This window comes from Phalacrocorax carbo, chromosome 1 (genome assembly GCF_963921805.1).
Source record: "Phalacrocorax carbo chromosome 1, bPhaCar2.1, whole genome shotgun sequence".
Classification (NCBI taxonomy): Eukaryota; Metazoa; Chordata; class Aves; order Suliformes; family Phalacrocoracidae; genus Phalacrocorax; species Phalacrocorax carbo.
The window spans coordinates 92,840,417-92,867,903 of record NC_087513.1 but is presented as its reverse complement, the minus strand read 5'-3'; the positions used below and the strand labels follow the sequence as shown (position 1 = coordinate 92,867,903).

Below are 27,487 nucleotides of genomic sequence, written 5' to 3'. Positions count from 1 at the left end.
TGCTAGTAAATACGTTAAAAATGCTTGGAACATGAAACTGACTGGCTGACACCGTTTCCTATGAAGTTTACAACCTCAAATTGGTGCACGGGGTCATCATAGCCCTTGAGCCAGCACTGCCAAAGCTACTGCAAAGTTTACCATTGACTTCATCAGCTAAGAAACTGAGCCCTAAATTCTGGTTTGTTCAAGAGCCAAAATAAATCCTACCTCAGATCTTCCTGGAAGGGATCAATAGTCTTTCTTGTTGAATTACAGCTGCACAAGTGGTGTGCAGTCTTGAAACATGGTCAGCTTATCCTTTACAGGGAATGAGATCTGCAAGTTGGAGGGACTGAGGTCACCTAAGCCATTAGCTTTATTTGTCTATTCTAAGCCAAGAATATATTATCAAGGGCAGGTGGATGTGTACAGGCACCCATAGTGGAAACCCAATCCACCTGAAATGTAGAGTCCTGACAAGCGCAGTATACATTCTCACTGAGAGTGTGTGTGTCCTGACCTACTCCTGGGTTTGCCCAGAGTAGAGCTCCTGGCTAGTTATGTCATTACAGACTTTTAAGACAATATAAAAGAGACTCTCAGTAAAGCTGGGTTAGGCTTCTGTTTTTATTGATGGATCTACTCTCATTTTAATCAGGTATGGATGTCTTCCAATGTTGTAAATACCTGGAATTCCCCTGTGCAGGCAGACCTTTGTTGCAATGGAGTTATACTGAGGGCTGGAACAGGTAATGCCAGATGCAGTATGTCAGAGACCTCCTCATGGCCGCTTTCAGCACACTTTCAGCTACTACATGCTAAGAAACTGGTAGGGATCACTGGGTTGGTTGGAAACTTTATAGCATGTATCCACCTCATTCGGAGTGACTGGGCTGGGAAGCAATTTATACAAAGTTGCTATGTGAATGAAAGTTGTATGTGTTCAGAATGGCTATATGTATATATGACAAAGGTAACTGCATATGCCGTAGACTTGGGTATCATAAACGTGTATGTCATAAGCAGTTTTAGCTGGGGGATACAACTGCCAGTGCAGCTTGAAGGAATCCTCCAAAATCGCTGTTGCAAGCACATGGGCTGGCAATTTATTTGATAGTTCCAGAGGGAAAGAATTGCATCTTCAGCAGTCAGCTGATGAGTCTTGGCACTTATATTGTGAGCCTAACTGCCCTTCTCCCATAATCACTGACCCTCATCCCTCCCTGTCTGTCCCCAAGCTTTCTGAGTTGGGTACACTTGATCTTTTTAAACATTTTGAAATGGGCAGTCATACTCTGTCATCCTGCAGACAATGAATTTCCACTGACGATCCCTGCAAGGAAGAGAGAAGAGAGGGATGTTAGTAAGCCAGGCCTTGTAGAGGATGAGGCTATGCGAGTAGGAATAACTTTACACCAGGTATCGTGACAACAAAAACATCTGTCTACCATTAGCTGACTTTCCTCTGAGTGCTTTGTCTTTTTATGGGTTAGAAGGAGATTAAATATGTCTGATAGTTATAATTCCTTCACACTCCCTTACACGGTAAGAAAATCAGCTCTCTGAATAATTAGGTCTCTGAGTATCCTTCAGAAAACAATGACTTTTGGTGGTGATCAATCCTAAATTGACTTGAAATTAGGGACCAAGAGGAAAAGGATGGTTCTGTCAACAGTTATTGTCATGTGCTGTATTGCTCAGGAATGTGTACAAAGTAAAATATGTGGGTGATTTTCAAGCTATTTCTAAGGGGAGAGTTATTCACACAGGAAATTTTTTTTCCTCTTCCTACTACTAGGTGTTCTAGCTAGTGTCCTTTATTAAAGATGTGAAGGAATCAATAGTGAGAGAAATTAAATTCACTTCTCATCCTTGATCTCCACAAGTCACATATGAGGCAGAGTAACATTTATGAGTGTAAGGAGAGTTTATGGTCTTCCTGGTTTGTGAGTAATAGGATGTCTGTATTCTCTCTCGGGAGAGTGATACGATACCTGCTAAGAATTTTTTGTAGGAAGCATGGCTGGAGCAGCAGGGTTCAACAGTGGAGGCCAGTGATTTAGTGTCCAATAGCTGCAACAGGCTGCAAATTTTCACCTTACCTTATTGTGCGTTAAATTTTCCCTTGACAAAAAGGCATGAGTTCAGCAGATCAAATACTGTCCTGCTGTGGAACAAATGTTCAATTTAGGCTCCTTGGTACTGGCTAACAGGAGTTTAGACCTAAAGTACAGTCCTTGCAGATGGCAGCCATAGTTTAAATTGGCAATGGGTAGTACTCCAAAAGGTTTCGGAAAGTTTGGATTCTGCTAATAGTTATCTCCTAAACCTGCGGTGTGGGACAGGTAATGCTGCTAGAGTGGTTCAAGAGGAGCTTGTTTAACAAGACCCCTGCAGAGTCCTGGTTTTCAGGTGGCCAGCTCCAAACGGTGAGGCACAGAACCTGTTGCCTCTTAGGGATGTACTGAGACACCTGAACCCAGAATTTGGTATTAATTACTCTTATATGGTTTCATTAGCTAGGTGACTCTATCCTGAAATGAGATTAATTTGACTCTTAAGCTCTGAGTATGTATAAAACATCTCATTTCAGCTTTCATTAACTGTTCTTTTTTAATTGGAAATTTACCATACTACTTCACCAGTTTATGCTGAGTGTTGTTTGGAACTGGGTCTGTCTCATACTCATCAGCAAGTCTGTATTTAGTTATATAGTGTTTCTTTTTGGTTTTCTTTAGGCCTTTTCTAGATGGTTTTTAACTGTAATTGCCTCATAAAACTGTTACCAAAGGTTAATGAAATGCAAAATTCATTTTTAGGTTTATTTTAGGAAGTCCTCATTTGGACTCTGTGCACATGCTTCAAAGACAGTTATTACTCTTTTGGTCACTGAGATACCCAGAGAGACCAAAAAAAAAAAAAAAGATGACTCATATGTAGATTAACAGGATTGTATGGGTCAAAATTAAGGTCTGCTAAACTAACACCCACCATCAGAGAGACCTAACTCAAAAGCTGAGGTCAAGCCATTTTTCTAAAAAGGGATATTGTAAAGTTAAAAGTCAAGTTCTTTAAAATAAATGTATTTTAGTTACGTGAACTAAAAACACATTTTAAAATATTAAACAGAAATATTTCTGAAGTTGTAATTTAAACTTGAAATTGCAGACACTAGCATATATGCACATGGTTGATTGGCTATAGGTTTATGCATTTAGTGTCTTAATTTTTCTTTTTTTGCACACTTGTGTTTGAAGTTAAACATATACATCCACCTTTTCAGGATGTGGGCAAGTACTTTGTACCATTGGTGCTGTGTGTTTAATTTAATAATTATCAGACTTTTTCAATTTGTAGACCCCTTACAAGTTTTCCAGTGGGAGTTCAGATCCTGACAGAGGTTGCCCTATGTGGCATACTGTAGAATATATATGAACTTGCCTTTGTAGATTCTTAACAACAGTTTATAGCCACACACCACCACCACTCCAGTTGCTAATTTCATGCATTTTCTGTGGCTTGGGGAGTCAATATAAAATTGTCACTTTTAGTCTCCAGCTGTCATGTGCTGTCAGATTTGAATTTTTAGTACTATAGGGAAAATATCTTTTATCTCCAAATTTTGCCAAATAATCTGCTTCCAATTCAGTTAAAAAATTCTATGAATTCCTATTCATATTAGTTTGACAAAATCCTCTTTCTTTGGTCATATGAAACTTATTAGGGACCTAAAATGCCCTATAATTTAGTTCAGCTGAGCTTGGTAGATATCCAGCTTGTCCAGGTGTTTCAAATGTACTTACTACTGGGGTGTCTGGGTGTCAATCTATCTTTCAATGATGATGTCTGAGCAGTTATAAAATTACTGGCTATTCAGATCACCCCAATAAATGGAGCAGAGAACAGTTTTGTAAAAGAAATGAGCTTATGACAGTCTGTATGTGCTATTTTTATACAATGCAGTGAAGGGCAATCCGTGGCACCTACCAACTACGCCTGGTAATCCCCACCTCTCTCTCCAAGCTACTTACTGCAGGTTGGGCTGTGAAAGATCCAGTGGTGCTCTCTGGACTTGAGAGGCCGATCCAACCAGACCACAGCCCCTAAACAAGGCTCCATGAGGGACCCATGCCATCATCATTCAGCACGTTTCAGACCTTAGGCTGAAGCTTGTGGTTTTTTGTTGTGGGGTTTGGGTTTTTTGCTTAGGTTGTTTTGTTTTGTTTTGTTTTGTTTTGTTTGATAGTTTCGAAAGCTCTTTTGCCACGGGTTTATAGTGTGCATGTCTATATGGGCAGTTTCAGTTGCTTAAGACCTGCTTCACATATCCCATGTCCATCTCTGAAATTGACTGTATCAGTCCGTCTAACAAAAGATACTGCCTTTCCCTGCAAATGTTCCCTTATGTATGCCTATCTTACATGTCCATGTAGGTCATCCTGTCTGCATCAGCTTTATAACTACACTCCCAAATATGCTCCCAGAGATACTTCAAGCCTCTGCTGATTCTTTCCAGCTGCTTTTACCTTGCTTTATAGACAATTGTTTTCTCCGTTTGACCCATTTAAAATGGGACTTGAAAATGTAAACATTAACCACCTCTAAAATCTGTTCACAGATGAGCACTTAAAACTTCTGATGATGAACAGCAGCTCCTTCATTCATTCCTGATACACAGGCATGGAAACTCACAGACGGTGATTACAGAAGAGGTGGTGGGGATACCACCTTTCTAAACTTTCTACAGCTTTTGCCAGAGGCATCACGTTCTCTCTCAAATATCTGTGCATCAGTGGTGACCCCAGTGATGCAATGTCTTAGGGAGGAGGAAGGGAGGATATGATTTCTGCAAGTTTATTCAAAAAGTCTAAAAATACCTAACTGTTTGAAGTGATTAGGAAAGCTTAAACTAAAATATCTTCAAAGGCTTTTTTTCTGCCTCTCGTTAGCTCAAGAACGTTGCCTGTCATGGGCTAGATAGTAAGGACACAATTTTAACATACTTGAAAATGAAAAGCAGTCTCAAACTCTACAGCATGTTTCCACAGACAAGCTGCATGTGTGTGTGCTGCTGGCAGGCTGGGACTGGGAATAGCTTTTTTTGCTTCTATGCTACTTCAACCAGCTGCAGAGAACTATTAGGATGACAAACTTTGCCAACTTTTGTGAGTATACCACTCGGGAGAGTTACTGCATGGATCTGAATTACGAACCCGCAAAGCAGGAATTCTTTTTACTTCTTACATGAGGCAACACAAGGTGGTTTTATTCATTCTGGAAGCTGGGGGCCAGAAAGTTCTTTGGCGCAGAAAAGTTTCCTAGATTGCAATTCATAAAATGTTTTCTCTGTGGTTTTCACCTGCTACTGTTGCAGGTTCATCTGTGATGTCACAGCAGTGGTAGGACAAAGGTGTTGGCGGCTTCTTCCCTTTCTAGGTACTGTGGTCCCGTAACCTGTGAAGACCTGTATTCCTGATGTATGTTCCTGTGATGCTGCCTCCGCTCCTGGGCAGTCCCCGCACTGCCACCCCATTCTGGAGGCTGTGTTCCCAGACAGAAATCTGCTCAGAGGCATTGGTTACCTCAGCTGCACTGTTTTCCAGGCTCATCCTTGTGATTCCTGACTTTACCTTGGTCCACATCCCATGGGGTCTGGAATCCAGCTGCAAGGGAGCACACTGTCTGCATTATCTCCCCTACTCTCTGCCATGGCCGCGAGGAACAAGGATTAAGAATAACACTGGGGAATATTTAAGAGAAAAACCCAGAACACAGATGTCCCTTACAACCTTGTAAATTCTTTATCTGAAGGGATAAATAGGAATAAAATTAACCTTTGAGTCAATTAGCTGTGGAAGTTATGCTTCTGCTTGTAGGAAAAATTTGCAGACATAACTTCCATTTATAATAAACAGGCTAATGAATTTTAGCCAAAAAATTATAGTTTTGGACCTGCAGTGGTCTGACAGGGTGTTATCATTTCCAGAAAGATCTTCTTATTTTAGGTAATCTTTCGGCTGAGGGGATCCCTAGTGAAGTCCAGCAAGCTGGAAGCATCACAGTGACAAAAACACCTCAGCTCCTTTGAGTGTTATTAGAGCCAGCTTGAAATGTTGGTGTGTTTAAAATCCTCCTCCTCTCTTCTATCCCTGCTTCTCCTGTAGGTAGTCTTGGCAATGACAGGCCAGAGCAGTGCACCTTGCCTTGCGGTCTGTGCTGTGTTTTAGTAACAAATGTTTTAATAGACTGGGCTGAGGTGTCTGATAAAAAACATCAGCAAAGAAAAAAACTCTCAGTTGATGTATTAGAGGTCAGCTCAAGAGGAAAGAATCAAGATCCAACTACAACTTCACTAGCCATGGGGCCTCATAGGGCCTGGTCAATTAAACACCGGGACTAATCAAGAAAAAGTAGCAAACCCATTTTCTGGAAAGTGATCAATGTGCTCTGCATTGCATTAATTCCTGGTAGCCTCAAATCTGTTAGAATGTGTTGCAATGGAATGGGCACTTCACAGAATTCAGATTGCAGTTTGTGTGGTCTTATCTTTGCATGCTGGTGGATTCCCCACTTTGCAAAGTGGGCCAAAAGTCCTCCATCCCCTGAAAGGACAGGGTGTTCCAGACTGAGCATTTACTGGATTAAATAAAAGATGCTCTAACTAGAGGTAGGTAAGAAACAACACTGAAGATCTGTTAAGCTTTGTGGAGTTCAGATTTAGCCAAGCCTACCATTGCTATATTTTTCACTGCTAGGATGGACATGGCAGATGATCCCCTTGTGCGTGAAGATGCCCTTTTTCTGGTACACCCAGACTGTTAGCCACAGACACAGTGAACTTCGGTCCTCAGAAGTACCAGCCTGATGCTGAGTACCACAGCAGATAATGTGTAGCCATGCACTTTTTTTGAGAAATAGAAAAGGGATTTTTTTTTTCTTTTTAAAGAAAAAAAATTTCTAGTTAAACAGATGAAAAGCAAACCTGTCCACAGCAGAGAAAGTTGTGGTTGCGCCACGGATGTAATGGTCATAAGTGTACATCATCATGTCCATCTCTTCTCCATAGTGTCCTGGATATTCTGTTGTTAACCTTAAGATTAAGGAAAAAGAAGATAAAATAGTTTACCATCTTACAGAAAAGTCCAGTTGACTGAATGCAACTCAGATAGTATATTTTTCCTGTTTCTTTGAAAGTTCGTGTTTCTTAATAGCACCACAAGATGTATTTTGACTTATAAGGCTGCATTTCTCCTCTGTGCAACTAATTCCTGTAGCTATCTGAATAAATTTCAGTAAGTTTAGAACTGGTAAGAGCAAGTTGCAGTGTTATATGTATATACACGTGAAGCTCTGGGAGAAAAGCAGCCTGAACAAGAATGTAAAGCTGTCTACTGCTTATGTCTATTGCAGGGATTTGCTCTGGCCTCTTGTCAGTCTATTTGGTTTGCTGCTGTAGAATTCTGTAAATGTTGCCAAGTCAAATAGCTACAAGCATTTATCCATTTATGAATTATATTAAATGAATGCAGCAATTAATCCATTCCTCTTTTTCTTTCCAGTTTCCACCTAGTTTATAATGGAAAAATAATTGGCCTGGACAATATTTGTGTAGTGTATTTCATCTAAGAAACTCAAAGTGCTTCTGCACTTATTAATTAAATCATCGTTACTGCTTCCCTGGGGAAATAGACAAGTAATACTGTACTTGGTTTTGCAGACATTTTACAGATAATAAACAGATGCCGGAAGGGGCTAGTATCTTGACCAGTACTTTAAGTCAACATTATGTTAGAGGTTCAGGAATGGAAATCTGGCACTCAGTCTCTCCCTGTATCACACCATTTTATGTGGGAGTTGCTAGAGGACTAGTGTCAGCTTCACTCTGAAGTGGCACAGGGCAGAATCAAGTGTCTTGTAAGGGAGATGCTGTCCCCGTGGAAATGAACGGCTCAATTCCTATTGAGACTACCAGGGTTAAGATGCTTTTACAGAAATCCTGACAACCATTTTTCTGACTTAATTCTGCTCAGCAGCAGTATTTGAATGATGCTTGAAGGTGACCCTAGCACATCCCAGCCAAGCACTTGTTCGTGTTTACATTTTGTTAAATTTGTGGGGTTTGAGCACAAGCTTAAATTTTTTACTCACTAGTTGGGATGGTTTTAAGTTTTAAAAGGAGATGCTTTGAGGTTACCAGTAACTGTTGGAATACTCAGAAACTGAAAGTTTACCTGAAAACTGAAGGACTCTGGAATATTAGGCTGCTTTCTCCTAGAGCTACTTACTATAACAAAAAAATCCTCTGAAATTGCCACCACTGTCTCTATATTTTAAATGTATTTTTGATCACTTTGTTTGCTTTCTTCTTATGCTGTTTACATCTTTCTTGTAGAGCAGATGTGACAATTCCAGGTCATTATCAGCTTTTGAAAATGAAAGCAAAAACACCATTCAGTTGGAACATCATTCCTAACAAATCATTATTCCTTGACAGATGAAGAATGGGACTCTGTGTGAAAATCAAGCATGGCCATATAAGTTTCAACAGTCAACTTCTTTGAACATATCTTACTTTTGTGCCTCCTGTCCTTTGGCCATGGCAATCCTCAAACAAATTACTAGTTGTAGTACAAGAACACCCATGACCAAGTGGTTTTGGGAGGCAGAAGATCAGGCCTGGTCACAGTGTCCATTGTCAGAACTCTGACCAAGGGCCCATGGATTCACAGAGCCTTCGCAGTGCCGTGCCATTGATAAGAAATGAACAAAAGTGTTTCTCAGGTCATGCAGACAGCCGCTGCAGGCTAGGAGAAATAGAAAAAAACATGTACACTGGCAGTTTTTATGGTGGATAAATAGCTAGTCATCAGCATGCTCTGCAAGTGTGAAAATCAGAGCCCCAGTTTTCAGTCCAGCCACCCATGAAAGTCCAAAATGAGACTACTATGGATTTTAAGGGAAGTGGCTCTAGCCCAGACAAAGAGAATAAATACAAATATTACAAAAAGTTGTTTCTCATGGCTTCTCACCAGTTAGCTGGTGGTTTTTCGTAGACCAAAGATCATCACCTGAATGTGTTTCTGTCAAACCATGGCAAACCTAATTTATCTGTTACTTTGATTGAAGGTTAATGTTACCATTTTTATTTTCAGAACATCTCCTCTCATGCTCTCAAATATTTATTTGTCAGTGTCAGACAGTCTACAGCTCAGATTTGGATACTTTTTTGTCTAGACAATCTATGACTCAAATCTTTAATACACCTTTATGGCCCCATAGAAGAACCTTAACCTGAGCGTGAGATGGTTCTTCAGTATAACCAGCTTGCTGAAAGCCCTCCAGTTTGCAAAGAGATGCTTTCGGGGCCCTGCATTCCATGCCCAGAGCTGTAATGAAAGCTAGAGTAGAGTTCTAATGAAAGCTAGAGTATACTTCACAAAGCCTCACCTCTGCTATTGTCTGGTCTGTATTTTATCCATTTTCTTTACACAGAAATCAAGGCCTTAAGGAGGACTTTTTTGCATGCCTGAGTCTCCCATCAGTGAAGCCATGGATCTGAATCTGGGCACCTGAGAGTATTTCTGGATCCATAGCCAGAGGCCAAGAGAAACTGGGGCTACATCTATGCTAGTAAATTAAACACGAGAGAATGTTTGTGGGCACTATAACCCAATTGCCTAGATGTGTAAATTATTAGAACAATCCCTGGGACAGTTTTAGCCCAGAGCAACGAGCACAGTCTCAGCAGTACCTCAAAGCCAGGTTGTGAGTTAGCACATGGTAGGTGCCATTCTGAACAGGCAGAATGTGGATACCCTGTTTTGGAGGGTAAAAAAGTTTAACAGCGTGGCTGCTTCCTCTGCTAGAGGAAAGTCCCCACATCTAATTGGTAGCCTGAGTGATAGCGCATCTTTGAAGATTTGTGGGTCACAGCAGGTTTTTAAAACATGTGGCATGAAGATCAGCTATGAACCAGGATTTCATTTTGCATTCCCCTATCAGCTCCAAGTTTTGGGGCTTTTTTGGGCTATTATTATGAGAAAACACTAAGGCGTGTGTTTATGTTCCACCAAATGTGTTTCATAACATCTGTTTGGCATTCAGCAAGGAAAATATTCTGTAATCTGGACCAGCACTATGTGCTGGGCAGGCGAGGCTGTGCAAAGCGCAAGGTTAAAAAGCTGCTCTTTTAACCTTGCTTTCTCAGCTCTACTCAGAAACGGAACTGAGAGTCAGTTGTTTGAACTTATTTCATGGGCCTTTCAGTTGAAAAGTAAATCTGATGACAAGCTCCCGAATTACTGTGAAGGGTCTCATAGACCTTTCGCAGAAGCAGGCAGTGTTATTCTGAAGTGAATGGATGCAGTAGGGAGCCTTCATATAGCTTTCCTTTCTGCCTGCTGTCATCTCCCCCTCCCTCTCTACTATCTTCTTCACATTACAATTCAGCCTCTTTCGGCTCCTCGCTAAGAAATGTTTGAAAAGCAAATATATGCAATTACTGAAAGTAAATGATATGGGGACTTGGGCTGCTCTGAAGTTTGTCTTGTTACATAGAGAGATGCCTACTGACTCCTTTTGTTCTGGAGAGAAAAATTATGAATAGTGCTATGACAGCAGTGTTCAAGTTCACTTGCATCTGTGTGGTCTGTCTATCGAATTCTGTTCTCTTTGATGTTTGCTGTACTCATTTATGAAACTGTTCCCTTAAGCCCATGCATCTCAAGGCCATCTGGACTGCACTGTATCCTTTAGACGGAAATATAGTTCGTTGTCCATATAGCAGGGCTCTGTGTTTTTGCCCAGTCCTTTTCTGTTTCCCCTGGTCTTGGAATCATGGGGATAAGTCACACAAAATGTATCTGCAGTGAGAGATGCTCTATTGTTTAATGCATAGGGATATTCAGTACTTGGTTTCTTGTCACAGAAGGGAGGAAGGTCATTTAACTCAGCCATTAAGACTCTTCTCAAGTGATCTGCCCAACACAGGACAGTGGTTCTCTTGGCATTTGTTGTAGCTTGGTGGATAACCTTATTACCAAATGCTTAACTGAAAATATTAAGTGTTTTACTCTCCAATGCATATCAACTGCATATCAACTGTGAACTACCTGCCAGGGTGCTAGAGACAGGTAATTTATTTACAAACGTGGCAGCATTTGTGAGCCATGTGTGGCAGTGCACAGTTTATACCCGAGAGGAGTCAAGAAACAAGTGAAAGACACTTTTTGCCCTAGTTGGTGAGGGTTTGCCTGCCCACAGAAGTCTGGACTCCCAAGGAGTCCTAGCCCAAGGGCAAGAGCCATCCACAGCAACCAGCATGACAGCTGTGTAGGCACTTCTGGCATTGACCTCTTAGCAAAGAAAATGGGGCTAGGGGATCAGTGAGAAGCTTGGCAATTGCCAAGTACTGAGACAAAGCTGCTGCTGCTGGTTGGGGTGATCTAAGGCCTCTATGACCAAGCTGTGGTGCTTGTACTGTCTGAAGAGAGGTTTCCAAAGCAGCTGTGAGAAGACCTGTGTTATACTGACTGTGGGACCTAGGCACTGAGTAATTTGGTGCCAAATGAACCCTGAGGAGGCAGAGGGCTGGCAAGGTGCATTTAGTGGGATTGTTTACTAAACCCAGATATGCACATAGGTGTTAAGTTTGGGGAAGGACTCATAGGGGAGAAAATAGTAACGTGAGACCTTTAGCAAGCAGTAGTATTTTCAATCCATATGACCTATTTGCAAGAATTAATACAGAAAACAGAGGAATTCTACTTTGGCTTTGCAAATCCACTTCTGGTTAGTATCAGGTGTATGATGTTTGGACATGAGAGACTTGGAGCACTAGTGGCATTGTCAAGAGAGGAGAAAGCAGGTAATTCCATGTTAAAGACTAGGAAAGAAAAGCTTGCGAGGAGGGATACAAGTGGTTTGGTGTGCGTGTGGGAGAGCAGGAGAACCTGACAGAAGAAGGTATTTTCATAGTGGGGTTTTTAGCTGGTATAGAGTTGATGTGGGATGGTTTATCTTCTGACTGGTTTGCATCACCCCACCTATCCCACGATTTTTAATGTATTTTACTATAATCCTCTAAATCTTACTCAGGGCAGAAAACATATTGGAAAAAAAGGCATTAAATCTTTAACAGGATTACTGTTGTTATTATTTTAGTCTGAACGTAGTAATGTTGTTTATTTTCCATCATGAAGAATTACTATACTTGAGGTTAATAGAAAACACAGAGTTACTCATTTAGCACTGGGAAGAATGTTTGGTATTAATCTACAGTGATTCCTAGCACTCTTTTAACAATTGACTTCAGAAATAATTATGAGTCTTTTTTTTAATGATAAGAAGATCGAGTCACATCAGTGGCCTTATTAGTGTTGTGCAGCCCACCACTTAGAGAAGTAAATGGAAACTGTGGGTATGCCTTGCCTTCAGATATCAAGCAGACAAAAGAAATGAGTCTTTTAAAATATCAAGGACAGTCAGTGGTAGAGCTCATGGTTTCCTGCTCCAACTGTTGAATATACTTATTCCGTACTAATAAGTATGTTGTTTTGGAGTGCCTTACACTTTTCACTTCTTGTGCAACTTCAGTGCTAACAAGATGAATGGCTCCTCTTTAACCTTTATTTTCCTCTTCGCTGCTGAACTCTTCTTCTAAGAATGCCACAGCCAAAAGAAGGACCCGTTCCATTTCAATGGGGAAGTATAAGCCTTGACGCTAACTTTCTGACCTTTGAGGACAAGCAGGGTCCCCTGAATGGCCTTACTGTTTCAGATGTTGTTTACAAGTGCTTCAAAAATATGGCTCTCCTACAGGACAATTTTGTTTCAGGAGACATGAGCCTGCATGTTACATTCAGTGAGCATGGGAATCCTATGCTTCTAACCAATTTGAATTCTTTCTCCAGCTGGAAGACAGTGAGCATCCCCTTTTAAAAAGCATACTATTCTGAAAAGCCAAAGAAGGTCTTAGCAAACTGTCTACAGAAATTCCTGGCAATGCTCCCAGTATAGATCCCAGATTGCTGGGCTGCCAGGGAACTAGAGACGTCCTGGAGCTGCTCTAGAGATCAGCAGTTTTCTCATGTGGCCATGTCATGGATTGAGTTCAGGCTCCAGGCTCTGAGAGCATAGATTCACCTAGGCACATCACTGTCCTTCTGCTTCCACTCTGTTGTAGTGAAAACCACAAACTCTTACAGGGCTGAGGAGCCACGAAGCCAACACAGTGGGACCACAGTTCCTCTTGGAGGCCTGCGTGGGCTAGTGCAATACAGATACAAACAACAGCAGAGAGCTCAGGGCACCTTATGCCTGTTCTCAAGAAAGACATGTCTGAAATAATATTAGCCAGCTTTCCAATATTAAGCAAATGTGTTTCTTCTAAGATGACCCTGGAAGATGGTCCTGGAGCTTGAGCTGTAAGGTTGTATTTCCTGGGATATAAAAACACATTAGTTAAATACTTAAAAAAAAAAAAAAAAAAAAAAAAAAAAAAGAGGGGAGGGGAATTGGGTTGCCCAGAAGTGCATGTTTCCACTGCATCTATTCTGAGTTTAGCTCCCAAATTTATATTTTTGCTGTTGGTAATCTCTGAGAAATCTGTATTGGATCTAATCAGTTTCAATATGCTTTGGTCGCAGGTTGAGCCAAGACGGCAAATAAGTTCTTTAAGCCCCATAATTCTTGGAAAATATAATCGTTGCCTGGACAATGTCACTGTGACAGAGAGCAGCCACAGCTCTAGACGGACCTTCTGGCACTTGGACTGCTGGTTGTTTGGAGAGGGGAAACAGTCATAAACAGTCTGTGCAGACTTGGGGCTGCTCTGTGACATGTGTTTGCTTTTGAGAGTATAGAGTCAAGCTTTCAATTTCCTGGCAAAGAGAAAAATCTGGGCTCTAATGGGACCACTTAATAACACTGTCTCTGCATCTGCAATAGATTTGCTTCCTTTATGGTTTGAATCAGCACACGGTTTATTTTACTGTGGTAGTATTCCCTAGCCAGGTAAAATAATAGGAGCTTTTCTGCCTCCTGTGAGGAATGTTAATTTATTTTAGTACGGTAAAAATTTGCAGAATTCATGACGCGACTTGGCATGGTAAAGAAGGAAACAAAGTACTTGTAAAAAAAAAGAATTAAAAATAACAAGTGCAGAACTATAAGACTGGAAAAGATTAGTATGTTTATTTTCAGTATGGACTTACTGTTCAGGTAAACTGGGAATTAATGGTGAGAAGATGAGCTGTGAAACAGAACTGCTGGGCTCTAAGAGTAAGGGTATAGATGCTACCAAGAAGAGTCCTTAAGCATCTGTTTGGCTTTAACCATGTTCTTAAGTTAAGCAAAGTGTTTAAGTGGGGGTTTCAGTCAGCATGGTGGTGTCATAGATTAGAATTCCAATAAGTATTAGCGGGACTCAAAAAACCCAGGAATGTTCCCGCTGTAAAAACTCTGTGAAATTCCAACAAACCATTTGCATGGCTCAAATACATGGGGAAGACCTGTCTTTATTCATTGTAGGGAAGTCCAGTTCACTTCAGGAGGAATGTACTCCTGAAAAAGAAAAGCCAAGAGAAACCATGCATAAAGATCAGCTGTCTTGCTGCTTTTATGTTTGCCAGGGACCCCTGAACAGAGCCAACTGGAAGAGGAAGGGATCAAATATCCAAAGCAAGAGCTAATTTAAACCAAAGAGTTTTATTACGCCTTAGTATTGACAGTTTTCTTAAAAATGCCTTTCTGCCCATATTTGGTTTCATAATGAAGGATTCATTGCACATTAAAATTCAAGGCTGCTGAGAAATTCTGCAATGTGGACTGTCTTTGAATATGGATTTTCCTATGTGTCATGCATGATCCATGAGGCACCACATTCGTTACATATTTTCCTGGTATTACTTTTCCACACAATCATATACTAATAGATGCCTTTGCATGAAATTCAGCTGCTTCAACCAAGAAATAGGAGTCAGCAGCATGCTAATAGCCATTTCTCCACAGATAGTTTATGGACAGCTAGTTTCTAGAACAGAATAAATACCATTAGAGGTTGGGGCAGAAACTGTAATAAATAATAATACTGTATATGCACACACTTTTTTAGTGTGTCTTATATGCATATCCATTTTGAGCTCTACTATCTCTCTGTCCTTGTAGAGGAAAGGTTTTCTTTATATCCTTCTGAACAGCAGTCCTGCCCTCAAGCGTATAGGCTGTTCCCCCCAGTTTGGTGTCCTATGCAAACCCGGCGAGAGTGTGCTCTGTTGCCTACTCAGGGTCATTGATAAAGATGTTAAGTGAGACACGTCCCAGGGTAGACCATTAAGTACAGTGCCCTGCTTGTGATGGGCACCCAGACAGGGTATCACCCTTTAACCACTACCCTCTGAGTCTGTTAAACCACCATTTTTTTACCCATCTAGTTGTCTGTCCATCCAGACCATAACATCCTCATTTGGACAGCTGTATGTAGGAAGAGCTTGTATTTACCTTGCTAACTCCAAAGGCAGAATGACAGCTTGCAAAAAATTGGATGAACTATATTGTAAGGAGGCATTTCAAGAAAGTAAGGACAAACAAAGCTCTCAAGTAGAAGAAACTATATGAGAGACTGTCCAGGGAGAGTGTGGATATGGAAGTATCAAGATAGGCCAGTAGCTTGAACAGAACAAACTGGGCTCCAGATGGAGTGACTGAGCCTTGTAATACAGGGTACAAAATGGTTTTATAATGAACCTATAATCGCAAACTATGCCCTAGAAGCTTTTCACAAGCCAGGTGACAGGTCTTTCCAGAGGTGTTACAGCTCTCCCCACCCAGAATAATGTGAACACATGGGATTTCTATGCTATTTAGAGGGAGAAATGCTTCACCTGCCTTTGGTATGCTGCCTTTTCTGCATGGAAAGGCAGTAGCGGCTGAACTGCTTTCTTTTCCAAGCATGAAAAATGGAGTGTTGTCACTGTTGGAAATAGAAGGGCAGTATAGGAGTCCGTGGGCACATGGGATGGAAACGCAAGACATGAGTAACCCCAAACATTTACATTAGGATTTGCATTACTCTGAATACCAATTTGCAAGGCAGAGACAAAGTTGTTCCCAGCTGTCAAGACAATGTCTGAGGGAAGCAGAACTGTCAACAACAAAAGAGGTCGGAAAAGATTTCTGTTGTCGTTCTGAAAGTACATGCAATATGAGAGGAGTAAGAGAGATTGGAAGAACTGCTCAAAGGTTAGAGTGAATTTCCCTCAGAGGGAAGAGCCTGGGCAGGCATGTAAATAAACCCCCAGGCAGAGAACGTCTGTAGGCAGTATAGGCTGGAAAGGGAGGAGAAGAATGTTCAAAGACTTTGTTACAGAGTTCCTGTAATTTAAAATATTTAAAAATAATAATAAAAAACCCAATTTCTTTTCCTCCTGGCTGCAAGGAGACTGAAGGATGCAAAGCAAGGCACTGCTGTTGTGTTTGGCCAGTAGCCAGCCAGACAAGTAAGAACGATGGGTGTGTAAACAGTGTGTATGCATCTCAATGGGAAGTTTACTTCAAAGCTGAGTCCTGGAAAAAAAGATTCAAGCACAGATTTTTTCCCCCTATTTTCTTTTTTTTTTTTTTTTTAAAGTTCAGGAGAGTTATTCTTTGTATCAGTGAGAATACCTCAATTAAAAGCCCTGGAGCGTAAAATCATGAGTTCTGTTACACAGAACGGACAGGAGCAATATGAGCTCTCTCTACACAGTCTGATACTCTGCTTCCATCTCAGTTTAGAGAAAGCACACCTGGGGACACAGGGAAGCTCAGGATGTGTAGCTCATTTTTCCATAGCCTCTGTAAGGTTGCCACCAGCAGTTGTGATACTGTGTTGAGGTGAGGCCACCTTTTTTTTAGGTTTGGACTACAATCAGTGGCTCTTTTTGACTTTCGTCTTCAAAAAGCCTTGAGAAAGGGAGCAAGCTGTATGCATCACAAACACAAAAATCCCAATTTGTCAGCCAGAGGATGTTTTGGCATCCTGAGGTAATTGGCAGTAAGTTCACTCCTGGAAGTCATCGTGGCACAATTGCATAATGCAGAGATGCTCCTACTCCTGTAAATGTGCTGTATTTATAGTGCAAGCTATATCACCACCTTTGAAATGTTTTTCCACTTTGGAGACTTCTGTCACGGTTTCCAGCATAGCTAGGCTGCTGCTGACACCCAGACCTATTCATTTAGGGCTAGGTACTGTGTTGCACTGTTCAGCATAACTGTGCCCTCATTCTCTTCCCTTAGCCATGGATCCTCAAGAATCTGTAACCAGACTGGAAATAACTTGCTTAGCCCCATAAAACACAGTTAACTTTTTCTCAGGCAAAGATTTTGGTGGGCCAAGCGGCCAAAGACATTTATAGGGACTGCTGAGGAAAAGAGGCTAACAGGTTTGGTTTCTGTTTAAACTCACCAGCATGAATATGGGCATCTCCGGCTATAGCGGCAGCAGTAAAATTGCCATTCGCGGTCAAGCACAGATGGAAAATACTGACTCTGGAAGCCAGCCACTAGCCCATTATTTGAGCAGGTCTGATACCTAAGAAAGAGGAGAAAGAAAAGAACACATAAGGAAAACATGATGTTAGATTCCCTAATAGTTTCAACCATTCCTGAAAACAGCATTAAAAATTTTGATTCAGGGTGGAAGGTATGGGTTTGGCTTTGTATTGAGAAGCACTGTATGCACTTACTGTGTACTGAGTAACCATTTTGTGTAAGAAAGCAGCAGCAGTTAACTAATAATGTCTTAACATTTATGGTTCACTTAAAATTATTTAAACTGTTTTTAAGTATTTAATCATTCCAGTATGCTAATCAGGCAAGAAGATTGTTCTGGTGGTCACATTCTCAACTGTTTACAAATCACAAGACTGACTTCAACACTGTTAATACTTTTATCTTTGACTATGGGCATTTGAGTATTTGGGGTTCACTGGAGTAATTTTTTCAACTGCTTCACTACAGAAAAGAAGCCTTAGAAGCTCTTTTATAGGACAAGTTTGGCAATTTCTTCTGTTCCATTTCTTTCTCAATTACCTGTCTCCAGGAGAAGGCACTTCTAATTCAAAACATTATAGGCTTGTGATGAAATAATGACTTAATAACAATCACATGAGGAAAACTGCGACTCGGATGTTATGAGATTATAAGACTCATAAATTTTATGACTGGATTTTCAAAAGAAAAATCTGCTGCTTCATGCTTTCTGTGTACTCAGAAATTCTGTCACATGTGGAAATCTCTGCCTTCCAGCAGAATACACACGGTCTCTGAGCATGGAAATATATGCTTCTCTTTCTTCACACCCTACAAGCATCTGGACACTGATACCCAAAGTAATTCAAGTGATAATCAGTTTGAATAGCTTGCTTCTTGGAGACTAAAGACAAGGAGAGTGTGAAAACAGACAGTTCATTAACTGAGCTGTCAAGTGCTCGTTCTCAAGCACCCTTGTAACCTCATTGGTTCCATATTGGAGAAAACGACAGGAATTCAGTTTCTTCCATTTCCTTTTCTTTCTTTTTCCTTCATCAAGGAAAACTGGCAGCCTACAGCTGTAGCAAACCTTCCTTGTGATACCATAAAATCAAATATATTGATATATCCAAAAGACAATTTCAGAAGTAACTTTATGATTAACAAATACAAAAAAATTTCCCTAGTTTCATTCAGTGACATCATATTGTAATGAGCCTGGAGTTCCCAGAAGGGAAAATATATTGTCCAGCAGAGTTTGGTGTTTGGAAAGTCATTCACTTGTGTGTACAGGTGTTAGTGCTCACAAAGCATGAGGCTCAAGAGTTTTTATGCAAACGCTGAAAAACTGATCAATTTTGACCAGTGCAGGAATGAATTACTTTGCCTAACTTTCAGCTTCCTCCTTTGAAGTAGGGGTCATTTCTGTATGTCCCTTCTAGCATGTTCTGTTGTTCAGACAAGATTATTTACATTTGTTTATGTCCCCGCATCTCCCACGTTCCTGGGGCCACACATACTGGCTGTGCTTTGTGAGACTCTTCTGAGGACCTTCAGAGTTAAGCAATGATGGGGACTCTGAGTTGCCATGGTATCACACCAAGTAAGGCAGTTTGGCTCACACCCAGAGGATTTCAGCAGGACTTTGATAGGAAGTTGCTCTGTTTTTTTGGCACATAGGCCATGAGAACATATGGCTAAGACTCTGCGTAAACATATTGGATAGCTGCAGATGATTGGCGTTATCCTGATGGAAGAAAGGTTGATACACAGAGATATAGGGAATGGTTGTACCTGTTGCAAGATGAGCACTTTTCTGCATTTCATTCCTCCTTTTCCTTTTCACTTCCCCTCAGAGGTTCAGGATTGCCCTGCAATTTCCCTTCCCCACTGATCAGCATCTGATATTCCTGCCCATGCTTGCCTTTGTGGGAGGTTCTTCCTTCTCTTTTTCTCTTCCCACCTGCTCACATTCAGTCTGGGAAGTCCTGCCCTCTTTCCCACTCTCTTTGCCCTACAACTGTTTTTATTTTCTTGACATGTCTACTAATATGCTCCATTTTTGATGGAAAGATTCGTCTTGAGAGAGACATCGCTGATAGACCCTTCTCTCTATAGTGGATTGAAAAAAACCTAGATAACATAACACTCCTATGTTTACATGTGTACATATTTAGGCACGACACTTTAGGAAGGTTGGGTTATTTTTGATCCAGGTTCTATCTTCTCATGAAAGGTTTGTTTAAAAAAATATTTGGAGTTGCCTTAAAAATTAGTTTCTTAGATGGACATAAGTCATGTCTTATAATTAAACTGTCATTTTATTTTTAAAAAATTCAAAGTAAAATTTTAAAGTATACTTTTAAGGTCACGTTCACTTCTCCATTTCTACTTGTGTCTCATACAGACAAAGTCCTGCAATCTATTATTCAAGCTCAATATTGGGTTCAGCAAAAGAAAGATAATAGTGACATTGAAGTACTTTTCTTTAGCTTTGAGCTAGCACAAGATTTTTTCCCCTTTTTCCCCCTGATCTTACTAATTTTCAAGTCAAATCCAGATATTCCTCCAAAAATGAAGAAATTACTCAGAAATTGGAGTGCTGATTTGTGAGTGCATATAAAATCTTCTCTTCTCTTTCCTTTTCCCAGTTGGCCTCTTTCCTACAAACAGAAAGTAGTTCATCAAGGGAAACAAACCACCCCTCCCCACACTCCTTTTTAGTCAGTTACTCTATGCACTAATCTGAAAACAGCACTTAATATGAGAGAATTTCTTCCTTCTTTGTTGAATTCACTATTCCTGTTACAGCAAATCCTGGAAACCAGGATGGTGAATAAAAACTAGTGATTCAGGACCTGACCTTTCAGGTCAAAGAAAAAAAAAAAAAAGCTTTTTTTACTAGACCCACTCTGTAGCACTTTTGTCATAGACGCTATTTCAGAGTTAATGTCACTGGCTTCTCCTCACTCATGAAATCCTGACATTGCTAAGAAGAGAGGAAGATACCTCTTAGAAGGTGAATGGAGAAGAGCATGAGAAACCAGCTGGGACTGTGTGGGATTAAACTTGGCAATGGATAGGTTGTTTTGTTTTTCTAGCTGGCTCAAGTTGCGATGCATGAGGAGTTGCCATTTGGATCTGGTACTGGGAGAAGAGGAGGTGAGCTGGCTGGTAGGTGGGGGAGTGGGAAGATTGGTGGCGGTGAGGGTCAGGTGCTGTTGAATGGGAAGTTGCCCTTCTCTTTCCTCATTTACATCTGTCGGAAATGACTGTAGTGTTTCATTGAAAGTAAGTAAACTATACAACCTTATTTTGGGAGGAGTTCTGTGCAGTAACAGGGATATGGTAGCTAAGGCTTTCCTGTCCTGCTGCAATTGCTGTGAAAAGCCTCTCCTTTGCCAAATCTTCTTCTGAACTGGTTAATGAGTGTTGTACAGCTGAGTTCTGTCACGGCAAGCAACCAAAGTGTGCATCCATGTTACCAGTTTAGTTCAGGTCAGGACTTCTTTCCTTGTTCACCGATGAGCTTTTATCTGTGAGACCAACTAGAGCTGGTTTGAAACAAACCCACTCAAAATGCATATGTGGATTTTAGGTCCATGCATGAACTATTTCACCCTACAGATCCACTTAAACTGTGCCACATTATCTGCAAACATGGTACAGCCCCAGCGACCAAGTGTGTATCTCATTGACTCAACAGTTGCCTGCCAGACTAAAGACAAATATTGCTTTCAACAGTATAATTCTTTTGATCAATGGCACCAATTGTGGTGACACTTCATAATAATGCCTACATCTTATTTTTGCTCTTTGCTAGACAAAGCCCCAGAGTGTTGTGCTCTGTTTAATGCTGGTGTTGTGTTGTAAACCTGACTCTGAGGGCCCCTGTCCCTCAGATAGGTCAGGAATTAGCCTGAGCAGCATGTTGTCCTGAGGGTGACAACTCAAAGAGAAAGCCAGTTCACTACAAACCCGCTCAGGGAGCCCAAGTCAAGATGCAGTAAGTGGTGCTGTTAAAGCCTGCATTGAGCCCCTGCCACACTGGCCGGGTAGCACTCCCTGAAGCTCTCTACAAACATACAGTGTCTCACATGGAGCTCAGTAGTCACTGGGTCATGCTGCATTAAGGGTGATTTGTTCCTTGTAACAGCGTAACCCGAGAGTGTCATTCTATGTACTTCCAAATAATTCCACTGTTTTGCTGTAGAGCAGATGGCTTCTGTAAAACTTGCATCATTGATTACTTTAAAGCCGTCTCTCTAGAGCTTGTCACAGCAGAATCGATCTATATATTATGGAGATATGTCAAATATGGCAAACTGACCCAACAGAAACAACACTGTATGCTCTCATCTGCAGTCGTCCCTAGCGTGCATATGGAGAGGTGGCCTGGCCTTATGCAGCTGGTAAGACCACAGTTAGAGTGTGGGAGGCATTTTTTAACAACACATCAGATAGACTGTTTTCCCAGAGTGTTGTTTCACCAAAACCTGTTACTTTAAATATCCAAAACTTAATTTTCTTTTGGTACAACTGCAGAGGGGAGGCCCTGCCCTACTCTCCTGAGCTATTTTTGTGGAGAATCCTCCCTCTGTGTAATTTGGCCTGTCGCATGATGAAAGCTAATTTAATGGTCAGTCTGTTACAGATGAGGGGGAGAAATAAGTGGCTGAGGGCAGGCTCAGGACACTTGAAACGCTAGCACTCAGACGAAGGGAACAACTTTTCTGTGTTTGATTAGGCCATGCCAGTCTCCAGTGGCCACTTCTATGAGGAGTCTTCACTATCTGTTGTGGGGTGGTGAGATGTGTTGTCGTGACTTCCACATGCCAAAGGCAACCTCACTATCATCTTGAGCTATCTTTTTATTTCATTCAGGGGTCAGTGATGACTGACTTTCTCCTCTCTGCCAAAAGAGAAGGCAAGGCCCTATTCACCCTGTTGACTTCTTCCTGACAGTTGCTGATGAGGCCTCCCTATCTACAGGAACACCCCTCTTGTCCTCAGATGCTCCCACTGGACACAGTCCATTGCAAGCTAAGAGCTTGTAGCACTATCCCTTTAACATAAACCCAGGGCTGTGAAGAAAATTAACTTGTTTGCATAGATAGCACAAATGGGAATGTTTTGAAAGGGCAGCTTGATTGTTGGGGTTGGGTAATACAGCCTCAGATTTGAGACTTGGGATTGTCAGAGACTGAGAACAAAAACAGTTCCTCACAGATGTACCGGGGTGTGCTGCCAGTGCCTGAACATGAAGCTCCTGCAGACATTTCCTTTGCTCATGAGTCTGTCTTTTGTGCCCAGTTTGTGGGAAATAGGGTTGTGTGCTTACTTAAGGATCTGTGTGGGGGTGTGTGTGTGTTTGTGCACTTAAAGAGAAGGCAAAGGAGAGTGAGGATGGGAGTGGGGAGGGAGAATCTAGATATCTGTTTTTTCCAAGTCCCATCCAAACACTTTCTCAGAAGTTTAAACAAGGAAAAGAGGCAATAAACATGCATTAAATGCCACTTGGCTGGAAATGTTTCTGCTTTGTGCTTTATGGGTAAGAACTGGGAGTATATTAGGAATACGGCATGGTTCCATCTCTATTGTTTAGTGTAAACCAAGTTTTTTCTCCTGGAAGGAAGAGTTGCTTGTCTTTCGCTTGCCAGCTTTTGTTCGTTTGTTGATGTGATCCCTTTCCTTTGGTATGATCACTTTCAGGCAAGAAAAAATAGTTTTCCTTAAATACCTTGTTCAAAGACTGGTCTGTAGAGGCAACTCTGTGGTATTCAGTAAAGCAGTGAAGAACAGTCTCATCAGCAATCACTCAGATGTTACCTTTTCTTAAGTGGTAAAATATTTACCCAAGGTCAAACTTCTTCCAGTACAAATGGAACTAAGAACATAAACTATATTCTGTCTGAAAAGGCAGGCTTCCTTGAGATGTTGCAGCATACAAATAATTAGGAGGACTGGGTAGAATCAGGGGATGTCCTGAAGATTTTTCCCTACTCCAGGCATGAGCATTTCCAAATTATCCAGGAACAAGTTCTGCTACCTATATTGAATCTTGGTTATCAGATACCCTCTGCAGAAGTAAGGTGTTGGGACAGATTCAACAAAGCCTTTGGACACGTGCTTAACTTTAAATGTATTCACAGATTAATGAAGCTGAGAAGGCAGCTGATCTAATCTTTTGCCAAAATTTCCCCTATGAGTCTTGTAACACGTTCACAGGATTCTATGTCCATTCAGCAAAACACAAAAGAATATGCTCTCTTCAGAAGTGTATGTGCACATATGCTTAACTTCAGGGATATATTTATTAAGCTAAGCACCTATTGTTCTGAAACGTCAGTAGGTAATTCTAGGCAACTGTCAGAGGTGATTGGTCTTCATGAGTCTGCCTCTGGAAAGAGATGGGGTGCCCCAGAGAGCAGTTTTTAGAATACCTGCTTCTCTCCATTGACTCTGGAAGGGGGTGGAGGTCATAAACTAGGCATCGTGATTAGATGCCTGATGTGGATCTGTGTCATCGCCCTCTTTCTGTTGAATAATTTTTTCATATCTCTAAGTTGCAAAGTTACAGATTTAATCCTAGAAGTGCATATAATATGTAGTGTTAGTGTAGGAAGCAAACTTGCCTAAAACAGCTCTGCCAGTGGTTCCCTCCTGGCCTCCAGTCCCCTTGACTTTCCTATCCCTATGCTCCCCACATTCATTTCTGCCATTTCCCCCTCAGTGCTAACAGCCACAGAAAGTAATGAGTTGGAGACTCTTTCTTCTCTCTGCTTTATATTCCCACTTCATTTTATCTCAAAAGTTTTTCTTGGTTTGTTGTTTTTTCTGAAGAAACCTCTCTTGGGTTTGTCTCTGTTGTGCAGCTGCACAACAGTTAGGAAAGATGATTTGTGAAATGCCATAAACATCATTTATCAGAGGTCATTTTTTGGTGTTTCTGCCAGACTAGAGCTTCTGGGACATGGCTGAGAAACTGGAGGGAATTCGGTGATCTGTACATGTGATCAGCGCTTGCTTAGGAGTGTTGGAGTATAAAACTTCCAAGGGAGAACTAGAAGAATGGAGACATGTTCAGCCTGAAAGCAAAAGCACGGGTGAAGGTGCGTGGGTGAGGGAAAGGCATTGCTGCTACCTACTAAGTTAAAGAGATTTTACAAAGGATGCGGTTCTCATTATTCAGTGAAGGTAGGGCAAGGAATAAAAACAATTACAGCAGAGGAAATGCAGCTTAAATTTTAGGAAAACCTTGGCAGATTTGTAGTTATTGGTGGTACAAGCCATTGGACCTCCCTAGAGGTGATGTGCAAGGTGAGGCAAAATACCCTGTGAGGCAGAGGTGAAGAAGGAATATTGCAGTCCATCCTACACAGATGGGGAATGGGCTAGCGAGTTCAGCAGAGTGCTGTGTCAGCTGACATGAGGATGATATATTGCTCACCAACAGATTGGTTTGTCAGGAGATCAGTGGAGAAACAGGGTTGGCCAAGCAGGAACTAATGGTACAGATTGTGACTCATAGCTGTGGTCCCACTTGATTACTGAGTGAATCTGTTTAGAACTGGGGATGGCTCCAAATACCACTGAGCTGGGCATGGAAAAGAGAGAGAAAAGGGAGGCAGCTATGAGAAGTAAGACTGCCAAGAGAGAAGATGTGGTATTGTCAAGGCCCCACAGGCTACACCCGTGCTGTCATGTTAATTTGAGGTTTGAGTTTGCACTCAGACACTCCAGGCTGTCTGCCTGCTGGCCCACGCTTCACTCCAGTCTGGGATGAGACTGCTGGGTTCTTGGGCAGCAGCGTCTGGGCGCAGTGAAGGGACGTGCTGGCTTACAGCAAGCCTCTCTCCACAAAGCACTGTAGGTGCAACCAGCTCAGTTCTGGGAGCAGAAAACTGCAGGGCACAACCAAGCACAGCTAGCTAAGATTTATGGAAGTAGCCTGGGTAAAGGGGTATGTGTTCCCTAATCACTTTGGTGTGTTCCCCCCTTCCCCAAAAAGAGATAGAAGAAAGAAAGGAGATACATGCAGAAAAGACAGATAAGTAAGGATGTCAGACTGGAAAGGTGAGCTAAGGAAGAAATAACTAAACTCAAAAAGCTAGGAAAGAGAGTGAAACAGAGTTAAACATATCAAGGGGTTTGAAAAGAAATACATTTGGAGAAAAGGTAAGGTTGGCAGTAGGAAAAAATGTAGGGAAGAAAGAGGACAAAAAGTGGAAAGATTTTTTTTAAGAGGTGAAGGAAATGAGATTCAGGTAGTACACTGGAGGTAGTCACGCTAAGCATACAGAGCATGGTGGTGAATATGGCCCCAAGGTTAGGTAGCAGAAGAAAACATTCTGTATAGACTTACAGAGTATCCTGTTTGTGAGAAGTGACCTTGAGCAATTGCTGCCAGGGATTTTTAGAAAGAGAATAATAATTTTATTTTGAACATATTAGAAAAATCTAATTCAAAATTACTATGCAGTAAGTAGAAATTGCATCAACATATGAAAAATGAAGAAGTCATCCAGGATTATCGCAGTGTCTTCTTTCTGCCTGTTTTGCAGCCCTTCCCATTTCTTTTCGGTTCTTATTCCAAAATGAAGTGTAGGGTCAATCTTTTTTTTTCCTTAGCAATTGCATCAGCCATAGGAATGTATCACGTGGTAAATGAATGAGTATGAATAATTCAGAACAAAATTTTGAATCCCTTAAAAAGCAGAAGCTTCACATTTCATTGCTAACCTGTTTCCAGATAACATGAAACCTACAAAAATCACATTGCAATTTCTAGAACAAAACCATTTCAAGTATTTGAAAATATTCTTGCATTAATTTCATTCTGTCCAAAGAATATTTCAAACCCAGAGTATTTAAAAACTGTGTTTCACATTTTGTGAAAAAATCAGAAGATAATTAAATACTGGGTATGTGCTGCCTAAACATGAGACACTATACGTATTTCCAGAAATTACTGTGGCCTTAAAATGTGAACACCTTTGCCTCTAAGGTTGATGGAGAATGTAACGTTTAGTTATCCAAAACTGACTGTATTAGGAAATTAACATGGTCTTCTGCTATCATTATCATGCATATATATGCCACCATCATTGCTCATTAGTGTGGATTTTGGGCTCCTGTAATAATAGCATGACTAGAAAACAGCCTTTGACTGGTCCTAAGCCAAGAAGCTTAGCAACAAAAACACAAAGAGAAAAGCCAATGCAATACAGCAAAGAATTTTTTTTTTCTGGTGATAAGAGCAGGAGGACAGAGTGAGGCGTTTTACAATTTGTTCCCCAGTTTAGTCACTGATTCAGTGTGGCCTTTCAAGAGGAACTTTATCCTCTCCTCACTGAAGGTTCATGCCTCACTTTCCTCATCTGTGAAACAATAGCAGGACTGAACCACTTTGCAGCTGAGCTTGTAAGTGACCAAATGACACGGCATTTCTAAAGCACACTGAGACCCTCCAGCAAGAAGTTGCTACAGAGAAGGCAAATGTGATGCTGATCACCTCACTCGCATGCATTGTGATTAATGAGTCTCAGGCAGCCATTCAGGGCAGTGAAGCCGATGGTTATGACAGCATTAATATGCGTTTGCATTGCTCTGAGCACCGTATTAGCACTCATATTCTACAGGGGGTATCAGGGCTGCGCCCTCTGGGGATGGTTCAGGGTATCCTACCATTCGGTTCCTGCCCTGTTGATCTCTTCCCACCAGCACTCTGTCGGCTCACCGAGGCTCTGGGCTGCTGGCATGCAGGCGTAGTTCCACAGTCTGTCGGAGCCTTCCTTCTTGTTGAAAACACTCCTGATGGCCACAATCACCTGCCCATGTGGGCACTGGAAGTTGAAACCCTGCCGGTACACATTGACCCATTCATCATTTTCTCTGTAGTCATAGCCACCGTAGTGATAGTCACCATACTGGCCCCATGCCACGGTCACCAGAGGCAGGAACACACAGAGAAGGATGAGGTCCATCCCGAAGA

General features: G+C 41.4%; 1 protein-coding gene across 1 annotated transcript; it reads right to left on the bottom strand.

The window, feature by feature from the left end:
• On the bottom strand, positions 1-27,487 carry DPT (dermatopontin). Its single transcript, XM_009513037.2, has 4 exons — positions 27,181-27,487; positions 17,429-17,554; positions 6,965-7,072; positions 1-1,315 (listed from the first exon to the last, which is right to left on the bottom strand). Exons 1-4 carry the CDS (start codon positions 27,477-27,479, stop codon positions 1,249-1,251), a joined length of 600 nt encoding a protein of 199 aa, XP_009511332.1. The 5' UTR covers positions 27,480-27,487; the 3' UTR covers positions 1-1,248.